We start from the raw sequence: 21,150 nt of genomic DNA, 5'->3' as shown, positions 1-21,150 counted from the left end.
GTTAAAAATATGTTTCAATTAATAATTTAGGTAATTTTATAATTGTATAGGAGAACAATTATGAATTTTATTTTTTTAGTCAATTCTGTTAAATAAAAAATTTCTAATAAGGGGGTATTTGTAATTTTTCAAACCACATGAGACAATCTGTATTTTAAGCAAATCTCAAGGAGTGTATTTGTAATTTATCCCTTTAGAGTAATTGTTACAAAATCAAAAAGTCATAAAAAATAAAAATAAAATAATTATCAAACTTTTAGAGACTAATTTTACCGATCATTTTTAATTGTGTGCAAAACTAAAACTTTTAGCCACCACTTTCACTTGTCCCCAAAACTAAAACTTTTAGAGACAAATTTGGTTGTCTCAAAATCAAAACTTTTTGCACCTATATATTTTTGTCTCTTAAAGTCTATTTACAGTGGCAAATGCAAAATTTTGTTTCTAAAAGTCATTTTTTTTGCTTTTCTAGATAGGCCATTTGGGACAAATTTCGCGACAGAGAAAATTAGTTGGCTAAAGTTTTTCCCAACAAATATTATACTTTTAATGACGAAATAAATTTGTTCCTAAAATGTTGATTTCTTGTAGTGTGTTGTTGTCGGAGCACCGGCGTTCTCAGGTCGGGTTGGGAGCTGCGGTTGTTGTAGAAGACAACGGTGACGCAGTAGTAGACATTGATGATGAAACCGACTGATGAAGCGGCGATTAGGAGGATGGTTAGGTGTAGGGTGCAGGAGGGGGAGGAAGAACTCAAATAGTTAGCCAGGATGGTGTTGATATTTGCCGAAATAGAGATTGAATTTGGCTGAAGATGTGCATGGGAGAAAGACTAGTGAGGGATGGTCATTACAAGATGAAATCATTGTCTATATATATATATATATATTGAAGGTGTTATGGGTACAATGACGGCGCATGCATATTTGTGCGGTAGGCGGAAAATTTAAGTCGTCCTTTATTTTCATATTCTTCAAGATGCAAAATTACTTTTAATTTACATATATATATATACATATATATGTCTCAATTAACATAATGACAAAATCATCTAATTTTTCTTGTGACATAGTTAATTTAAGTACAATTTTTTCAATTGTAATTTTGAAAATTTCATTTTTATAGAAGCAACTATTGTAATTATAACTTATTATTGAATTATTCCATATCATCCTGAGCAAGTAACTTGTAAAAATACCACCGGGGGTGGTGAGAAGGCAATCATTTTCATAGGGGGTGAGTCAGGTTCAACTTATGAGGGGTGTGGAGTACTGGCTTTGTCCAATGACTCTCTTCAGAGACACACACTGTATTTCGATTGATACTTGGTCTCTTCTATGGCATGTGGATGAGCTTTATTGAGTGCCTCGATGGTAGGTCCCTTCTTTTAGATTAGATTAAATCTGGCCATCAACCGATTACTTCGGGATCAAAGCCCGCAGATGCTATGATATTTCAATGAGTAATTTTTTTTCTTGATGAAAAAAAAAAGTAACTGGTAAAAATTATCATCAAAAAAAAAAAAGGTTATTGATAAAAATTAATGTCATCTGTGACACCGCTCTAATTTTTTTGGATAATTATTCAGTAATTCCAGAATATAGACATGTGGTATTCCATAGCATTGTAATTGATGAAGAATGTGGGTATTCCATAGCATAGTACCACATGTCCGTACTCCTTAACCAATCATCATTTAATATGTCATTTATATTCTCCAATCATTCAACACAAGACCCCACCTACTTTCCTTCTCCACCAATCACATTGTTATGGAATACTTATACTCTAAGATTACTGAATAATTACTCGATTTTCATTCACCCACAATCAAATCTCTCTCTACCATCACAATAAAAATATCCAATTATATATATATATATATATTTATGAATTTTAGGGGTTGTGTGAGATGTTCTAAATAAGTGCACTTTTTGACTTTTTATGAAATATGAGTTGGGTTTGAAGTGATGTGGTAGAGAGGTGATGCGACTTAAATAAGATAGTAACTTTTTGACTTTTTAATTTTTTTTTGAAGATGCCAAACTTAGCCTTACTATCTTAGTTATTAATGATTAGAAAATTAAATAAAATACATATGTAAATAAAGCATCACCCCATATTCCAAACACGACTTAAAAGTAAAAAAAAAAATGATGTTAATTTAAAGAAGGGAAATTAAGAGAGCTCCCTTGGTATTGTCAATAAAGATAATTGTTCATAGAAAAAATTTACCTACTCATAACAAAAGTCTAACACACAAATCAATCATAACAAAAGTTGATAAGTGAGTCTCACATTTTTGTAAGTCACACGGTTATGTAAAACGTTTTGTATTGAAATTTTGATTAGTTAAGAACTGTTGTGCAAAACTTTCACCATATCACAACTCTAAATGCACATCCAAAAATGGCCACAGCGTCGTATCGGTCCGGCAAACCGGGCAAGTCGAATGCGAATAGAGCCACATATCAATACAAGGTACGAAAAGAGTGCATGCACTCGGGCAACGTACGTAACTCTTCGCCCTCCTCGCACTCGCACAAACAAACCGCGCAAGTCCCGTCTTGTCCCACCAATTCGGTTTCCTTTCGATACTTGTGGGCCGGTAACATGGGTCCTGCCATCGAGGCGTCAACATTGCCCTCCACCTGTCCTTGTCGAAGCACCAGGGGGCGATGTTGGGAGCTGCGGTTGTTGTAGACGAAAACGGTGATGCAGTGGCGGACGATGACGATGAAAGCAGCCGATGACGCACCCATTAGGAGGATGGTTACGTGCTGGGTGGAGGTGGAGGAGGAGAGGAGGAGAAGGAGGAGGATGATTTGCCATAATTAGCCATGGCGATGGTGAGATTGTCAAAAAAGTGTTCGAACATGATAGAAGAGGCCATGTCAAGTCTTGTGCATAGGAGGAAGAGCGAGGGATGATCATTACAAGATGAAACCATGGTCTCTTATGCAGCTTATATATATATATATATATATATGTATATATATATTTTTTTATTGTTGATGGTGTGGTGATCAAATCAATGAAACTTGATTTGTTTCAATTCGGCTTTAGAACCATAATTTTTAAAAAGAGGTAATCATTCACAAAATTCTCACATAATATTACTCGTTACTCACTTAGATATTGTGTGGGGAAATTTCACATCGGTCTGTGAGGGACTATTTTCCCATCTTATAAGCAGGCTGACTCCTCTTATCTTGCATAGGCCTTTTTCCCCAGTGGGGGAGGAATAAAACCGTGAGGCGGGTTTCGCCAAAGCGGACAATATGTGCAAGGCACGGGGAGTGGTTGCTTCATTTGGCGTCGTCTGTGGGAACTCCCTTCGGCACTTGGTTGTATTGCGCCGGTGCCGGAGCCAGCTTGGTTGGGGGCTAATGTGCGGGGAAATCCCACATCAGTTTGTGAGGGACTACTTTCCTACCTTATAAGCATGCTGGCTCCTCTTACCTTGCATAGGCCTTTTCCCTTAGTAGGGGAGGAACAAAACCATGAGGCGGGTTTTGCCAAAGCGGACAATATGTGCAAGGCCTGCGAACACATGAAGATTGTCAGAATGGAAAAACCGAACAACAACTTGACAACTAAGCAGATTTCTAACTTACCACTATTGATTTCGCTGCCGAGTGAAGAACTTTCAAGTCGGACAGCTTATCGTGCTTTTTCATGTCGGCAGGAAGGAGTAACCTCTTCGTCATGTTGAAGCCGAGAGAATAGTCCTTGTCGGCGTAGACAGAATCTGCCGAAGAGACCGCCTGGCCTTTGTAAGTTACTTCGGGTGACCAGACTGGGTGGGCACTGGGACGAGTGGATGGCTCAGCGCTCGGTTGCTCAGTCTGGTCCCCCAAGTCTGCGGAGGTGTGCTCGGCGGAGTCTTCGTTTGCCAAATGCTGTTCGGCCGAATCTTTTCTCGATCTTCTTCTTAGATCGAGTTGCACCTTGATCATTGGCGAGAGCCAGCACAGTCTCCTTCGCCTGCACTGCCGGTGGCTGGGAGTCACTCTGCTCACCGGCGACCATCGATTTGATAGCTCGGATTTTGGCCATCTCTTGCTCGGTCGTTAATGGAACTAGTCTGATCCGGGGTAGGTTGGGATCTGGTTCTGGAGAGGGCGCCCGTAGGAAGTTGGTCACCTTGCTCTTACGTGGGGCTGAGTAGCAGTAGCTCGATTCAAAACCGAGCAGCTTATGTGATTCTCTTTCCTCGGCCGGATGTCGTAATGCAACTCTAATGGCCTCCTGGTTTGCACGGGAATAATCGTCGGCCAAGAGCTTATAATCTACAAAAAGAAGGCAAGTGTTAGATCGGCAATAAAAAGACCAATTCAGAAAGAAAATAATATGATTCGCCGAGATGCTCACCGGCACTCCCCAAATCTTTCCTAATGTACCGGCACGGTATGGGCGCCTCGGTGTCTTCGTAATAACCGGACACCCACAAGAAGTCATCATCGTTGGTTTCTTTGTCTGGATTACCTTCGATGAGTTTTGCCCGGCCTTTTCTGACATTCAGATACCAGCAAAATCCACCTTTATTTTTGCTAAGACTATATTGATGAAATATCTCAGCAAGGCCGAGATTTAGACCAAGTACTCTATTTAGCTTGGCCACACCGTTTATTATTTTGTATGTATTGTTGGAGACTTGGGTTGGGCACAGCCTAGTCTGCCTTAAAAACTCGTAGATCAGCGATTGGACCGGGAAGCACAAGCCTCCTTTTACAATGGACACCACCGTGAAGGGGCATTTATCCAGCTCACCCCAAGGAGTGTCTCCTTTCTTGGCGAGCTCTAAGTGTACATCATCTGGAATATTGTACTCTCTACGGAACTCGGCCAGTGCCCCGGGAGAACTCACCATGAACCGGTACTCCCCCATCTATCCCGGTTTTATTTAGTGGGGTGAGTTAGGTCGTATCTCGGTGAAAATTTGGTCAGTGTTTGCTCGGACGTTGAGCTTCACCGGTGGTAACGCTGAACGGGCCTGGTCGGTCCTAGTTTGTTCTGCATTATTAAGAAATAAGTCCAAGAATTAGCGCGGCATAAATTGCACGGCTTCTATGTGGATGTTCCTAGCTCGGTAAAAGTTTTCTAGGGCGTTTGACCGGTCCGACCCCCTACTTCGACACAACTATTTGGCTGATTTGGCCTTCCTAGTTCGATTTTGGCTTTCAGCTCGATCGAGGCCTCAAGAAGAGACCACAAACTAGTTTTTGCTCGGCTGAACCCTTATCTATGGATCTAAATGTTGGATTCTCTTTGGTCTTACCCAGGGCTCGTTCTGTTCATCCCAAATATGAAGTTCATGTGTTGAAGCTAAGGGAAACTAGGGGCTCGAAGGCCCCATCCGCTTCTCTAGTTTCAGTTTTCCCTAGTGTGTACCAATCCTACACCAAAAAAGGGGGGACTGGCAGAGTACCAACAGTCCCAAATAAAGAACTTGAAAAACAAAAATGAAGAACACGAAGAACACTAATAGAAAAATGCAAGGAGGGGCAGAAAAATTTACTGATATCGGACGCCAAGCAGAGAACAGTCGATCACGAGCCTATTTCCAGCTTTTGAAAGAATGAAGATGGTCAAAAATGAGACGAACAGCGGTAATGGTGGCGGTGGTAGAAGCTTGACGTTTCGCAGGTTAGGGTTTGGTTTGAGGGGGAAGGTGAACATAGGGGCATGGGAGGCCCCTCACATGTGTACAAAAAGAGTAGGAAACCCAAAGGGTGGCAACTGTTTGAATTTTGCGTGTGAGGTGGACAGCTGTGGGGCTGCACGAGACTAATGATGTAAACTCACGTGGCATCGAAAATATGGCTCTGTCAGTACGGCTGTACGATCGATGACAAGACTACTGGCGCAATCCCTGATGACCGACCAATTTGGATAACCCGGTCAAAATGATAATCCCAAATCACACTCAGCTCGGATGGGATTAAGGGGCAATTGAGAGAGAGATTTGCGCCGAGCTATGGTGTCGTGGGTTATGATGGCGGGATCTGCCAGGACCGAACCGTTTTTGACCGAGTTAAGTCAGAACGATCTCTCGGCCTATTACGTTTGGCCGAGCTACATTGCTGATCGGAATGTGAGTACATGCGTGTGCCCAACCGAGTTGTGCCTCGGCTAGATATTCGGTTGGATCCGCAGTGGTGCGTTTGGATCGAGCCGAGCACAGCCCGGAGCGAATTTAGACTAGGAAGGAGGCCAGCACCCTTCACAGCTGGCCAGCTCAGGTGGACCAACTTCTTATAGTTCATTCGTCCTGGTCAGGGTGGTGTTTCTTCCCAAGGGATAGGTCGGTCATGATATCCCGGTTGAGTGGGCCACCTGGACCAATGGCGTGATGGAAGGGAAATCCACTCCTGGCACACGTCAATACCGTTTGGCAGTTCCACATACGCTGTTTGGAGGTTTTGGTCTTTACACGTGTAAGGAAAGAAGAGGGGCGCAGTACCACCTGTCCAGGGAAAGACAATAGAGATAGTACGCCCACAATCCCTGAGGCTGCATGGCCATCCTAGAAAAGGAGAGAAAGGGGACGTTGGAGGTAAGCAATCTGAACAATTCTCTCTCTCTCTCTCTCTAAAAAGTGCTCTCTTCTTCTTCTTCAAGTGGTCTAACTTGATCGTCGGAGGGACTATCTGGCAACACACTGCCAGGCAGCTCACCGTCTTTTTGTTTTCAGGCCAGGCGACGTTACGTAGAGCTTGAGTTCAAGGAGTACGGAGAATAGAGGATATTTCGCCCCCGTACAGATATTAACTAATATGTTATTATTTTTTAAATAAGAATTGTATAAATGATTATCTTAAAAAAAATGCATAATTTGGTGAGATCTAACACTGCTAAAAAAAATAAAATAAAATATGTGCATAGTTAAATATGAAGATTTAATGAAAGGTAAATTATACCATTGGTTCCTCTACTTTGAATGAAGTGTTGTTTCAGTTTCCGTAATTTCAATTTGAATACTTTAATCTCTACACTTTTAATTTTATTGCAACTTCATCTCTCTATATTATGCTGTTAACATTTTGAAAATTAGTGGGACCAAAGTGAACTTAAAAATAAAAATAAAAAAGATGTACGTACATCGGTGTAATGAATATGTTATGTCAGTGGTCCCTATAATTTGTTTTAAATTTTATTTTGATTCCTATAATTTTGTTTTTCATTCCAAATTCTAATAACAAGTGATCAAAGGACCAAATTGTAACAAAATTGAAAGGGTAGGTACTAAATAATTCAAATTGAAACTATGAAAACTAAAGTGACAATTCCCTTAAACTAGAAGGACAAATGATATAATTTACCCTTTAATAAACTTAACATTTAATATTGTTTCTAAAATAATTAAGTGCGTTGAGAACAAATAGTAGAATCATGGGCCTACAAACAGAATTTGTTAGATACCAAAAAAACTATTTATTGGTCTAGGAGTGTTACATGAACATATTCCTCACCAATTATAATTCACCATGCTTGCTTGTATTTTCCAATCACCCAATATATCTCCTTAAACCACATGTGATACCACATAGAATTATTCCACATCAGCAAGTAACTAGTAAAAAATGAAAAATATTTGAAACCCTCATAAATCTTTTACGATTCAATCCACAATGATACAATTTGACAAGTGTCAGTTTTTTTTTTTTGATTAAACACTCAATGATATGAGACCCACTGCCTTTGTCATATCATTCTGGATGCATATGTGAGTGCAACATACGAGTCTCTAATATTGTTGGTTAAAAAAAAAAAAAAGGTGCTACAAGATAGTACGAGGTTATTGTCTCATTGAACAATATAAGATATTCTAAATAGGAAGAAATATTTTGATGGTATTTTCAAAAAAAAAAAAATTTATACATTAATATGAAAATATTTTCTTAAATTTACATTGCAATGATATTTATTTATTTATTTTAAATAGCTTTGTCCCACTAGTTATGCCCCATTGGTTTGCATTATACATAAGACGAGCACCATGGAGGCCAGATCTGCCTAGGCCATTTTCAACTATGATTGAATAATCATTTTGAATGATAATTTCGCAAATGTAAACCTAGCAATGGTATAAAAGTACTAAAAGAGGAAAATGTTAACGATCTATAATTTGGCTAAAAATATTTTTGTCAAAAAAGTTTATACAGTTTAGCATGACGTAAAACGAAAGTCAGTTAATGGTCAATATAAAATAAAATTTTTATGATAAAATATTTTTTATTTTGAAAAAATAAAAAAACATTTTCTAAATTTAAATCATACTACCTTTATTACCCTACCACCACCACTCCTTGAGCTTCAAGTTTTAACAAAACTTAGAGACTCAATTAATTTTACTATTATATTTTTATAGACTAAAAAATAAGCATACAGTTTAATTAATGTATGTTTACAGTCTAAATTAAAAAAAAATTATATATATATATATATATTTACAATTGTGCAAATTTAATTGATAATTTTGCATTTAAAAATGCATGAAAAGTAACATTTTAATTGATATTTTGCTGTTAGTAGCTCAATTTGTATTTGGTATTGTAACTTTAGTTTTACTACATTTTCACTTCCTTTTTTTTTTTTATAGATTGGGTGATATTTTTATTTCTTGATGTAAACAATCATATGTTTTAATCTTTGGGCAAATTACAAACACCTCTCTCGAGATTTGGTGAAAATACAGATTCTTCCTGAGGTTTGAGAAATTACATTCCGCCCCCTGAGGTTTATATTTTCATAACAAATTGCTCCCTGAGGTTTTTATTTTCATATAGATTCCCTCTAATTTGTTATGCAAATTTGACTTTCAGGGGGCAATTTGTAATTTCTCAAACCTCAGGGGAGAATCTGTATTTTCACCAAACCTCGAGGGGGGTGTTTGTAATTTGCCCTTTATCTTTTTTACATTTTTGTAAGAAATTTTCATGTTTTGATATATGTAATAAAATTTTAGTATATAATTTAAGTGATTATATATCTAAACAAAATTTATATAAATATTAACAAATAAAAATATTATAAGTGCTTATTATTTTATTTTTTATTTTTTTGTCACTATGTATACAACAATACAAGGGATATTAATATATTTACTAATAATTTTACTAATACACTCACATGTTTTGATAAAATCAACTATTACTATAGGAATGAGACCCAAATTTACTTGTAAGTTACTACAAAAATACTTAAAACATTACACTTAACAAAATTAAAATATGACACTTTTAATGAAAGTGTGATTAAAAAAATCAAATTAATATTTTAATCACATCTAATTTAATTGAGTGTGATAGTATTTATTTTTTTATCTCATTTTTCAATTAAATGTGATTATATCTTTTTTTGTTAATCGCACATTCTAATTAACGTGGGATTATATATACTTTCTAAATTTTATTTTTATATCTAATATTCTCATTTATCACGCATGTCTGTCTCTCATTGTGACTCTGTGTGTGTCTCTTTTCTCTCTCTCTCTCTACTTTTGAATTTTTTTTTTTTTAATAGTGGGGTCTGGCTTTCACTCATGATGCACCCACGTTCGTTTGTTTTTTTTTTTTTTTTGAATTCTAATCCCAACCAAATACTGACACACAATTTTTTTTTGGGTGAGTGCACACAACTCCAATTACAACAAGGTTAAAACTCTAAAATCCTAAAAGTGTATGAAATTTTTTATTTTATTTATTTATTCAGAGTTCTTGTTAAGTATCTTCGTATTTTCTTTGTTTTCTTTGCCTCTCTTTGTTGCTTTGCAATTTATCGACTCGCAATTCACCAAATTAGGATCACATAACACAGATTTGGGACCACACTACAACCTTGGTATCTTCTCTTCATTGTTTACAGGTAACTCTTTTTTTTTTTTTTTTGTACTTTTAAATAAAAATTATGAGTATTAATTTATAATTATTTGTTAAGTTTTGATTTGTAAATTTTTTTATTTGTTATTATTTATGTTAAAATAAGAGATTTTGATATGCTAAAATTATTAATCTTAATTGGTGGTGATTTATATTAAAATTAGGGATTTTGGTTTGTTATTGTTTGTGTTAAAATTAGGGATTTATTTGTGCTAAAGTAAAAAATATTAATTTGCAGTGATTAATATTTAAATTAGGGATTTTGATTTGTAATAATTTGTGCTAAAATTAAAAATTTTGATTTGTTGTGATTTATGCAATTTAAATTTTTTGATTTGTATTAAAATTGGAGATTTTGATTTGTGTGGGGGGGGGGTGTTTGAGATTGTGATTATGAATTTTTATTTTGATTTTTAGTTTTTTCAAATAGTCATGGAAAAATATTTCAAAAGAAAATCAAAGTTGGAATCATCATTTCTTCAAGAAAAAGATGACAATTATTCTCTTGTAAAACAAAGTCGCATAGAAATCAACTTAGTAGATCTTCCTGCAGATCTAAGACCGCGGCCTTGGATTATGGACTATGGACTATAATGCTAATGATCAAGACCAAATTCATAGAGCATATCTACAAAAAGGTCCTTGTCAACCTCGTGATCATAATTTTCCACAAAAATCATTTGGACAAAAATTATGGCGATTTAATCAGGCATGGTTTAGTGAATTGGTTGGAGTATAGCGTAGCAAAAGATGCAACATTTTGTTTATGTTGTTATCTTTTCAAACCCGATATTGGAGATCAAGCTGGTGGTGATTCTTTTGTTGGTGAGGGTTTCTCAAATTAGAAGAAAAAAAAAAAAAATTCAGAGTCATGTTGGAGGTCCCAATAGTGCTCATAATTAAGCTTCGAGTAAATATCAAGACTTGTTAAACCAAAACCAACATATTGAAACGATTTTTTTTCAAACAATCTGATCAAGCTCGAATTGAGTATCGAACCCATTTGAATTCATTGGTTGATTGTGTCAAATTTCTTCTAAGACAAGGACTTGCGTTTTGTGGGTATGATGCATCGGAAAATTCAAGTAACCAAGGAAATTTTCTTGAACTTCTAATGTTTCTTGTTGATCATCATGAAGATGTCAAAGTGGTTGCACTGAGCAATGCTCCACAAAATCTCAAGTTAACATCTCCAGATATTCAAAAAGACATTGTAAATGTGGCCGCATTTGAAACTATCAATGTGATTATTAGAGATCTTGGTGATGCACTTTTTTCTATTTTGATTGATGATGCCCGTGACATCTCAATCAAGGAGCAAATGGCAGTTGTAATATGATATGTTGACCAAAAAGGCCAAGTGATTGAACGCTTTTTGGGTATTGAGCATGTTGCTAATACGAATGCTGTCTCACTTAAACAAGCTATAGAAAATTTATTCTCCAGACTTGGATTGAGTATTTCCAGATTGCGGGGTCAAGGATATGATGGGGCTAGTAATATGCAAGGTGAGTTCAATGGTCTTAAAACACTTATACTGAAAGAGAATCCTTGTGCATATTATGTTTATTGTTTTGCTCATCAATTGCAATTGGCACTTGTAGCCGTGACAAAGAATCTTAATCAAATTGCTTTACTTTTCACTTTGGTTTCTAATGTGGTGAATGTTGTTGAAGCATCATGTAAATGCCGAGACATTGTTAGGGAGAAGCAAGCTGCAAAAGTTGTTGAGGCATTTAATATTGGAGAGATATCTAGTGGGCAAGGCTTAAATCAAGAAACTAATCTTAAACGTGCTGGTGATACACGTTGGGGTTCAGATTATGGTACTTTAGTCAGCTTGGCTAGTATGTTTTCAATTGTGATTGATGTGCTTGAAATGATTTCGAAGGATGGTTCAAATTCAGAATAACGAGTAGAAGCAAATGTATTGTTGGACTCAATTCAATCATTTGAGTTTGTATTCAACCTTCATTTGATGAAAACGATATTGGCTATTACAAGTGAGTTATCGCAAGCACTACAAAGGAAAGATCAAGATATTGTTAATGCCATGAATTTAGTTCAAATTTCTAAAGTATGGCTCCAAAAGATGAGGGAGAGTGGGTGGACATCTTTATTTGATATTTTTTTCTTTTTGTGAAAAGCATGAAATGGATGTTCCCCAAATGGAAGATATGTTTGTAGCTCGAGGGAGAAAAAGGCGCAATGCTCAAGAAATTACAAACTTACATCACTATCACGCTGAGTTATTCTATACTCTTTTGAATATGCAATTCAAAAACTAAATGCTCGTTTCACTCAGTCGAACATTGAGTTGTTAGTTTGTGTGGCATGTTTGAATTCATCTAACTCTTTCTCTAGTTTTGACAGGAAAAAGTTTATTCATCTTGCTGAATTTTATTCCAATGAATTTTCTTCAGTGGAGCTCATGGTACTTAATGATCAACTTGATATATATATATATATATTATCGACATGCTATCTAGTAGTAAGTTCTCAATGTTGAATGGAATTGCCGATCTTGCTAAGAAAATGGTAGAGATTGGAAGAGACAAAGTATATCCATTGGTGTATTTGCTCTTGACTTTAGCATTAATCTTACCTGTTGCAACTACTACTATTGAGAGGGTATTTTCAGCTATGAATATTGTGAAAAATCAGTTGCGGAACCGAATGGGTGATGAATGGATGGATGATAGCTTGGTTGTCTACATTGAAAGAGATATTTTTGATGGCATTGACAATGATACTAATATGGAAAGATTTCAAAAGATGAAAACTCGTCGGGGTCAATTGTAAAAGTTTAAAATTAAAAACTTTTTGTAATGAATATTAATTTTTAATGTTTAACATTAGCTAGAAAAATTATTATTGTTATCGATTGGGGAAGAAAAATTTTGAGATTATAATTAATGAATGCCCCCTATATTAAATTCCTGGCTCCGCCACTGATGAGCACCACCGTTGATTCACCATTGGAGTATTACCCCAGGTATGTCCTCTTGATTTCACTCTCTTTTTGTCTCTCTTCCCCTAATTTTAGCATCTAGGGTTTTTTTTCTTCCATTCGCATTTCTTCACACAAACCCAACCCCAAATCCACGCACCCACCGCCATTGATGAATGACTTTGATTTTGATTTTGATGATACTGATTTAATTTGTTCATCTCCATGTTCTTTTTCTTTAATTTAATTTGTGTAAATTATGCACACCACATGTTTGCTAACATGTCTCTAAAAATAAAAAATATAAAATCTGTTGGTGTCTTAACCATGAATAAAGAGGCATTCTAACTACCAGCCACCAACATTAAGCTACAAAATCTGGAATAGAAATTTATACTCTTGCTCTAGTAACAAATAAAGAACCTTACCAAGCTTAAACAACAGAAATCTAAGGCTGCTTTCAGAAGGCAGGATTTCACAGGTATCACTAAGAAGTACTCTCTGTTTAGATAATAGGCAACATAATTTTTGGATAGGTATATCAAGTACTCTTTGTTTCTACCTGATAATCTATAATTTCTAAATCTAAGAAAAATATGCCATATATATATATATATATATGTATTTGAAGTGAAAATTTTATGCACCCAGAAAAATGATATCATGAAATTACCTAGAATTTCAAACCAAGCTATATAGTTAAACTTCTTGTTATGGGTCATATCATAAATGAATGTTGGCCTTTGAGTGTAGGTTATGGGTAATTTCTCCCTCTTTTTGTGTGTGTGTGTGTGTGTATATGGAGGTGGGGGTTGGGGCGGTGTAGTATTGCTGAAATGAAGATGAGCCTTCCTAACCATCCATTATTCTGTTTTCGGTGGTTATTTTTCTAATACAAAGTTGGCCATGAACATTTTAGAGCTAATTAGTCGTTAGTTTTCTTGAATAATAACCTACAATCTATGAACATCTTATTTTAACACATGATCATATGAGCCATTATTTAATCTTTCAAAAACTTTCTAATCAAAGGGATGCTAATTTGTTGTTCATTCTAGAAGGGAAAAAAATTACTTCTAATATCAGTAGTAATATCATACAAATTTCAAGTTCAATTTTGTTTTTCTCTTTGTTCCTAAACTATTTTACAATTTACCATTTTTCTCTATGTATCATATTCCTCCCAAATCTTTTGTATATCTGCTATATAGTCAAGTTCAATGCATTACTAATTTCCACTTTTGACTGGTTGAAAATTGGAATTTTCTATACCTATATTGGTTGACGCTTTCTAATTTCATTTTTGCTGGCTCACTTCTTGAATTAGTAAGCTTAGAACATTTGTTTTTTTATCTCGTGTTTTGTTAAAGCATTTTCTTATTGGCTTCAATGTCCCTAGGTACAACTTTTTGGATGTTCATGGTTTTTTATACATTAATCCTCTGAGCACATGTGTGTATCTGGGTTTTGAAGCAAACCCATCCTTGAACATTGCTGCTCGTATTCGTGGGCCAAATGAGCAACTGTCTTACTAAGACGACGTGGTTCAAGAAATTTTGAAAGTGCATTTGGCGAAGGACAACAGCCACTGCATTTATACTTGTTGAGTAACAATCCAAAAAGTATTAAAAGTGCATAGCTTTTGGTTGAAAATCTTTTGGATACAATCAGCATAGAGTGCCATGCCTCTAAGGTCTCATTAAGCAAGGTGTATGGTGCTGTTCCATCATCACATTTGTCGTTGGATGGAGTTCATAGTTCTGGGAATGAAGTGCAGACAAATAATAGTTCAGCTGCCAGTTTGGCATCAATACCTGTGATCTCTATAACAATTTCAACAATTTCCTCAACTACATATCTTGGCATCACCACTACCCTTCTTCAAAGGGCTTTGTTACAATCCAAAGGATTGAGCTGTGGGCATTCTCAACCAAACATGGTTTGCTATCCCAGCCTTCGTTAATTGCTGGAACGTTGCAGCAAGTTACCTTAGCCCTTAGACAGTCACATTCTCTTGTCAATTCAACAGTTGCTCCTACAACAACAACAACATCAAGTACATCAGCGAATTCTAGCAAGACCTTATCTTATGAGGAGAAACGACGTCTGCAGAAATGAAAGTTTTAGGAGTTACCAGTTGCTTCGAAGGGGCATGCCAACCCCTATCAGGTATCTGTGTTTACTCTTTTTATCCTGGAAGGTATTGCATTGTATGGCCTTTTAAGAGAACAAATGAAGAAATAACTAGATTGAAAAAGCCCCCTCTATCAATTTAAATTAATTAGAAGTTATAACCTATTGAATATAAATAAATGATGAATATTTCACAACATTTGTCATGATTATTTCGACAATAGTAAACCTGCACCAGATTTTAAATTAAGATTTCTTAAGACGGTATTCATTCCCTTGAAGTGGCAAAGCATATATGATGCTCTAAGGTTACAAGTAAACATGGCAATGATAAGCCTTCCAAATTTAATGGTGCAAAATTGTTTGAAATTTGTAAATCCACTTTGTGTATTTACTCGCTACTCCAGTGACACCACCCTTCGGCGCGTAGTTTCGAGCTCACGTGTAGACTGGCTCAGCTAAGCCTTGGTGTTGGCCAAGTCGTTAATAGCCCTAGCGTGATCCATTCTGGTGCGCTCAGCCATATAACTCTGAACCACAACCAATACTTCCATCTTCTTCCCCTTTTGAGCGTATGCAAGACTTTTGGCACAGTCACTTTGTGCCACCCTTCTTCAGCATGTGGTCTCCACTCTAACATTCTGCAACTGTGCTTGGACCTTCTCCAACCGGGCCTTGAGCGGTACTTTCGGCTTTGCCCTTACTCCCTTGCCTAATATAGCGACCGCTAGGGTTAGCGCCTCTATCTGAGTTGAGCAGAACCCTCTCATAAGGTCGGCCCTTTCAAATCGGGAGACATCTTTCACGATCGAATCCTCAATGACCCCCAACAGGCAATTACCACCAGCCCTAGCCTCATGCAGCATGTTAGAGGGCTTGCTTCCTTTAGCCAATGAGTGACCGACCATTATACTTAGATGGCAAGCAGTGGTTCCCACTATCCTAAAGGCAGCGTTCATCTCTGGTATACTTGTTCGCACTACTACTGGGCGCTCTTTCCCTACTTCCTACTCTATTGCTCTAGCCTCCTCTGCTAAGAGAACATTACTCACTTAATCAACATCAGTCACCCTCACCTCCTACATTGGGGGAAGGTCTACCGTTTGCTCAACAATTTGCTCCCCACTCTATTCTTCTGCCAAGTTTACGATTTTAGCAGTCAGGGGATCAGCCTTATCTCCTTCTATTTCCATTCCAAGCTTGGCGTTACCCACCTCAACTTCTCTGTCTAACTTCACCACCACCTCCTTAGCTTTCTTTAGTATGGGGCCTTTTTTGCCATCCTTGGAAGCAACCATCATGTTCTTCTTCAACACTTGCTCCCACTTTCGCCCTATTCCTCTCCTTTAATGGGTCCACTGGAGCCCTCAAAGGCACAAAACTTCTCAAGCCCCTTTCTGCCAAGAGTTTGGGTCGCCGGCGAACAGACCTCTTTGTCACTGGCTTATGCCCTGGGCCCAACTCTTTTTCTTTATATCCTTCTGCTACCGCTAGTGTCATGACCCAAACCTGCCCCTGTGGATTAAGGTCATAACCGACCAGTAATCATGAGATTACCTACGGCCTCAAATGAGATTTATCATATCAAACAGAAGTAAAGGGCCAAAACAGAAACAAACTCAAAATTTTTGTCCAATGAGCTATGCTTACATGGCATGCCAAAAAACATTTCCATATATGTCATAATAGCTCACATCATGAACCAAAATAAACATTTTGTACATCCAAGATCATACAAACATATAGCCAGCCAAACAGAGAGTTTATATACATAAGTGGTCCAACGTAATCACCAAGGTGGCAAAAGGGTAAAACAAAAGAACAAAAACAAAGTCTCGTGCGTAAGACGTTTGGGCTGACTTCACAAAACTTGGATTACTCTCACATCCTTCCCTGAGGCTGGGTTTGGACATCTCTTTGCTTACCTAAATATATATAAATAAGAGTGAGCGAAAGCCCAGTGAATCAAGCCAAAGTAAAGAGGTTATGTGAATGAAATTCTCTAATAGGTAATGACCTTGTCAAACACATCAAATAACCTTAGGCCCATTTATATTCTTATCAAAGATATCAAACAGCCTTAGGCCCTAACATATCAAACGGCTTGTGGCCCATCACTTCAAATGGCCATTCATATCAAACAGCCTCGGGGGCCTAATTTTTTCGTGTCAAACGACCTCTGACTCAATCTTTGTATCAAACGGCCTCTAGCCTATCATTTTCATATTCATGTTTATGCGCATTTCATATTCGTGATCATGATCATATATGTGTTCATATTCAAACGGCCTTAGGACCAATGCATTCGTATTCAGACGGCCTTACGCCCATTCATATCCTTATCAAATACATCAAACGACCTCAGGCCCAATACAAATATATCAAATAGCCTCTGGCCCAATTATTCTTCACAGAGCCTTATACAAAAATTAGGCATATAGAATACTTATTCATAACTCAAACCAACAAATCCATGAAGCTTATACAGAAGTAGTAGTGGGAAAATAACATACTTGAAAATATCTTTACTAAGATATTACTCACAGTGTTTTGTCGATGGATTTTCCTTTGCGCTTGACCCTACACATTTCATAACACATTGGGTCACAATCAATTCAATCCGTTCTTAACTTACTTATTTCTCTTAGGCCTCTTTCTTATTCATTTAGTTCATTTACAATGTTCAATGCATGCCAAAGAGTGCTTAGAAATGAATAAGAACGGAAAACGGAACATGAAACATTTTTTCAAGAGTTTCTGAAACAGGGCCCTTCGCTCTAGCGCAACTTTAATCACTCGAGTGGTCTGCAAAACTCTGTAAAAGTATTGGTTGCATGAATTTTACGCTTGAGTGAGAATATTCCTGCTCGAGTGAGGAGTCTTGCAAAATAGGATTCGTTTGAGCGCAAGATTCGTCGCTCGAGCTACTGTGCAAATCTCTCCAAAACTCCTAGGAGCTTGATTTTTACGCTCGAGCGAGGCTTTCTTCGCTTGAGTGAATAGGTCGAATTCTGGAATTTCCAGAATTTTGTTTGAAGCTCAAAACTCATTTCCAAAGGCCAAAATCATGCATGACTTACCCAAAAACTTCAAAAACATGTATTTGACCATTAATACTTGAAGAATTACACTTCTTATACATAAAACTTCATGAATTTGGCAAATCGTCACTCTAAATTTCCATGCAAGCATGAATTCAAACTTAACTCTTTTTTATCATCATCAAGACATGGATTTGAGCTTTATAACTTCAAAGGTTATGCAACCAAGTTCCATAATTCTGTAATTCATGGATGCATGTCTAATATAACCACCAATTCTGCATGTTTAACATGCTTCGAGCTCAAATGTACATAATCATAGTGAATGCTTACATGTATGTATATACAAACTTCAATTTCATTATATTCATCTCAAATCTCATTCTTAGCTTTATTTTATTTTTGAATTCACATAATCATGATCTTGAACTAATAAATTAGAGTTTGATTACGCACCAAAAGCGTCAATTCTTCCAACTATAGCCAAATCTTGAGCTAATCCACCTAGTTCTTTAATTCCTTTGCAAAATCTTCAATGTTGAGCCCTTCCCCTCTCTAAATTCGGCTCACTCTCTATCTCTCTCTAAAGTGTCTATTTTAGATTTTTGAGCTCAAAAGAATGAGTATAAGTGTAATCAGGCTCTTATATATGCTTGCCTAATCAAACTTGATTAAGGCTAATTAAGTGTGCTAAAGTTAATCAATTTAATCTAGTTAACTTGGTCCGAATCCAATTTTAATTAAATTTCATCATAGGCTTTACAAATCACGTTAATCACAATGGTACAAACAATTTCAATTTTTGTAGCCTCTACAGTCTTCAATTTTCAAATTATAGCAGTAAGTTGGAAAGATTTTCCTATGGTGAATAGATATAGATTCAAAAACATAGTTAATCACATAATTATTACCCAAAATCACATTAAGCACATAATCACAATCATAATTCAGGTTAATTAACATAACACAGAATAGGGTTATCACAATCTTCTCCCCTTTAGGAAGTTTGGTCCTCCAAACTTATTTGTATTGAGCTTATGGCAAAGAGAGTCGGTGCTCCCCAAGGTGAAGTACTAGGGCAGATAAAACCCTTATCTAGTAGCTCTTGGAGTGGAATGTTCAACTCACTCAACTCGGCGGGTGCAAATCTATGTAGTGCCATAGAAATCGGTGTCGTGCTAGACACTAAATCAATTAAGAACTCAATCTCATGGTGGAGTGGTAAACTAGTTAGATCGTCAGGAAAAACGTTCAGGTATTCACAAACTACCCTTGGCAACTCGACTCGGACTTCATCACTCTCATTCCCCAAGAAGTTGGCAAGAAGGCAACTAAGTTCACTCCATTCACGCGTATCATACACTGGTGATAAGACTCTATCAACCCGGTCTCCCAAGAAATAAAAGCAATCATCGCTCAAAGTACATACAATAACCCTTTGACGGTAACAATCTATGACAGCCCAATACGATATCAACCAGTCCATACCCAAAATAGCATCAAAACTTGACATGTCAATCAACACAAATGCACAAGGAAGTCGGTGACCGACAATCTCTATGTCACAACCCCAACACCCTTGCTCCAAAATAATCTCACCACCAATGGGTGACTCTACACTAAAAGGAGATGCTAACCGAGCTAACTCTAAACCTAACGCCAATGCAAATGCAGATGAGATAAATGAATAGGATGCACCCATATCAATCAACATATTAGTAATGGAATTGCATAACAAGAAAGTACTTCTCACTACCGAAGGTGCTGGCACTAAGTCTAGCGTGGTAACAAAATACACACGCCCTGTAGGTCTCTAGTCTACCTACTCACCCCTCAGAGCATAGGTTTGATGCACAGATTGAGCCGAAGAGGTTCCTTGATTGGCCCTCGAGGCCTGTGTTGACTGTGCAGGCTGGTGGCTTTGTGTCTACCTCTAACCAGACGCACCAGGTGTGCCAACCAACTAAGGGCAAGACCCCTTCATATGCCTTGCCTGCCAACACTGATAACAAGTGAATGGATGCACTCTCTTCTAGCTCTAGCTCTGAGAGCGAGCCAAAGACAATGTAGACTGTTGTCCTCTTCCTCTTTGTGGCCTAGCTAGCCACACTTGAAACAAGTGACATCTTCCTAACCACCCCTCCCAAAACCCAAACTCGGTACTAGAAAAGTGGACCTCGGCTGTGCTCATTGGGACTGCTGTGGATTAAAAACCTTTTTCCTCTTACTGTCCCCTTGAACATCCTGACTCCTTCTTGAGCCTTTCATCCGTTCCTCTTCCATCTACATTACGATCTCGAGATGAGCTACCGCCTCCATAAGGCATCCATAACCTCTAATCATGGACTTGGCCACTTTGAACATAAGCCCGGTCCTGAACCTCTTCTCAAACTCTAAACAACGGCGTTCCTCAATCGCCACGAGTTCTGGTGCAAACCTCAACAAGCTAGTAAACGTGGCCTCAAACTCAGCCGCCAGAGTGTTCAATTGCACATGCTTGGATAACTGATCTCTCAACTTCTTTCTAATAGTAGACGGCAAGTGTAACATGCCCGGGGAGTACCCGTGCGCTATAAAAAGTTCAGACCCTGGTCTCTTTGATCTAGTCTCACTAGTGCAATGTGAAACATGGATAGAGAGTCCAGATTTTGCAACTTTTAGAAAATCAATTTTATTGTAAAAATATTTTCCCGAAATGGACTGTGTCATCAGATCTCAGAGTCGCCACCTAATATTTTGGAAAATTAGGAAACCCATGACTCATGCCAAGCCCACTGTTCGTCATAACCAAAGTTGCCTCGGTTCAAAACCTTAGGTATGAGAGGGGAATGTCATTGAGCACCCCCGCTCGCCCGATCAAATATCGGCCTTTAGTAAACCATGATATGAACTTTATTTACTTTATATGTTCATATTTCAATTATTTAATAAATCCTAAAAATTATTATGCGAAGCACACAGTATAGACTATGTCATTTATTTTGGAATAATTTGATTTCATGTATTTTGAAAGAGTTTTCAAGATGTATAACCTAAATAAATTGAGTTTACAAACATGAAAAATCAACATTATTCCAAATTAAGTGACATAACCTCCATCCACTGGCATTCATACAGTTATATCAAGTAAGCAAGTAGCTAC

General features: G+C 37.2%; 1 protein-coding gene across 1 annotated transcript; it reads left to right on the top strand.

Moving 5' to 3' along the window:
- Nucleotides 1–5,587: 5,587 nt before the first annotated feature.
- Nucleotides 5,588–11,796, top strand: LOC145824608 (uncharacterized). Its single transcript, XM_082924769.1, has 3 exons — nt 5,588–5,649; nt 10,926–11,146; nt 11,240–11,796. Exons 1-3 carry the CDS (start codon nt 5,588–5,590, stop codon nt 11,794–11,796), a joined length of 840 nt encoding a protein of 279 aa, XP_082780895.1.
- Nucleotides 11,797–21,150: the final 9,354 nt, after the last annotated feature.

This window comes from Camellia sinensis, chromosome 1 (genome assembly GCF_055761805.1).
Source record: "Camellia sinensis isolate YWXY chromosome 1, ASM5576180v1, whole genome shotgun sequence".
NCBI lineage: Eukaryota > Viridiplantae > Streptophyta > Magnoliopsida > Ericales > Theaceae > Camellia > Camellia sinensis.
Note: the sequence above shows the minus strand (reverse complement) of the source record. Positions and strands in the feature narration are given on the sequence as shown.

Bases quoted from the DNA above. Each gene is read 5' to 3' on its own strand.
- LOC145824608 (XM_082924769.1), top strand. From the start codon at position 5,588: ATGGTCAAAAATGAGACGAACAGCGGTAATGGTGGCGGTGGTAGAAGC. The intron at 5,650-10,925 runs GTTAGGGTTTGG...ATTTCTTCTAAG, and splicing joins AGAAGCTTGACGTTTCGCAG to ACAAGGACTTGCGTTTTGTG. The intron at 11,147-11,239 runs GTGATGCACTTT...TTGACCAAAAAG, and splicing joins TGTGATTATTAGAGATCTTG to GCCAAGTGATTGAACGCTTT.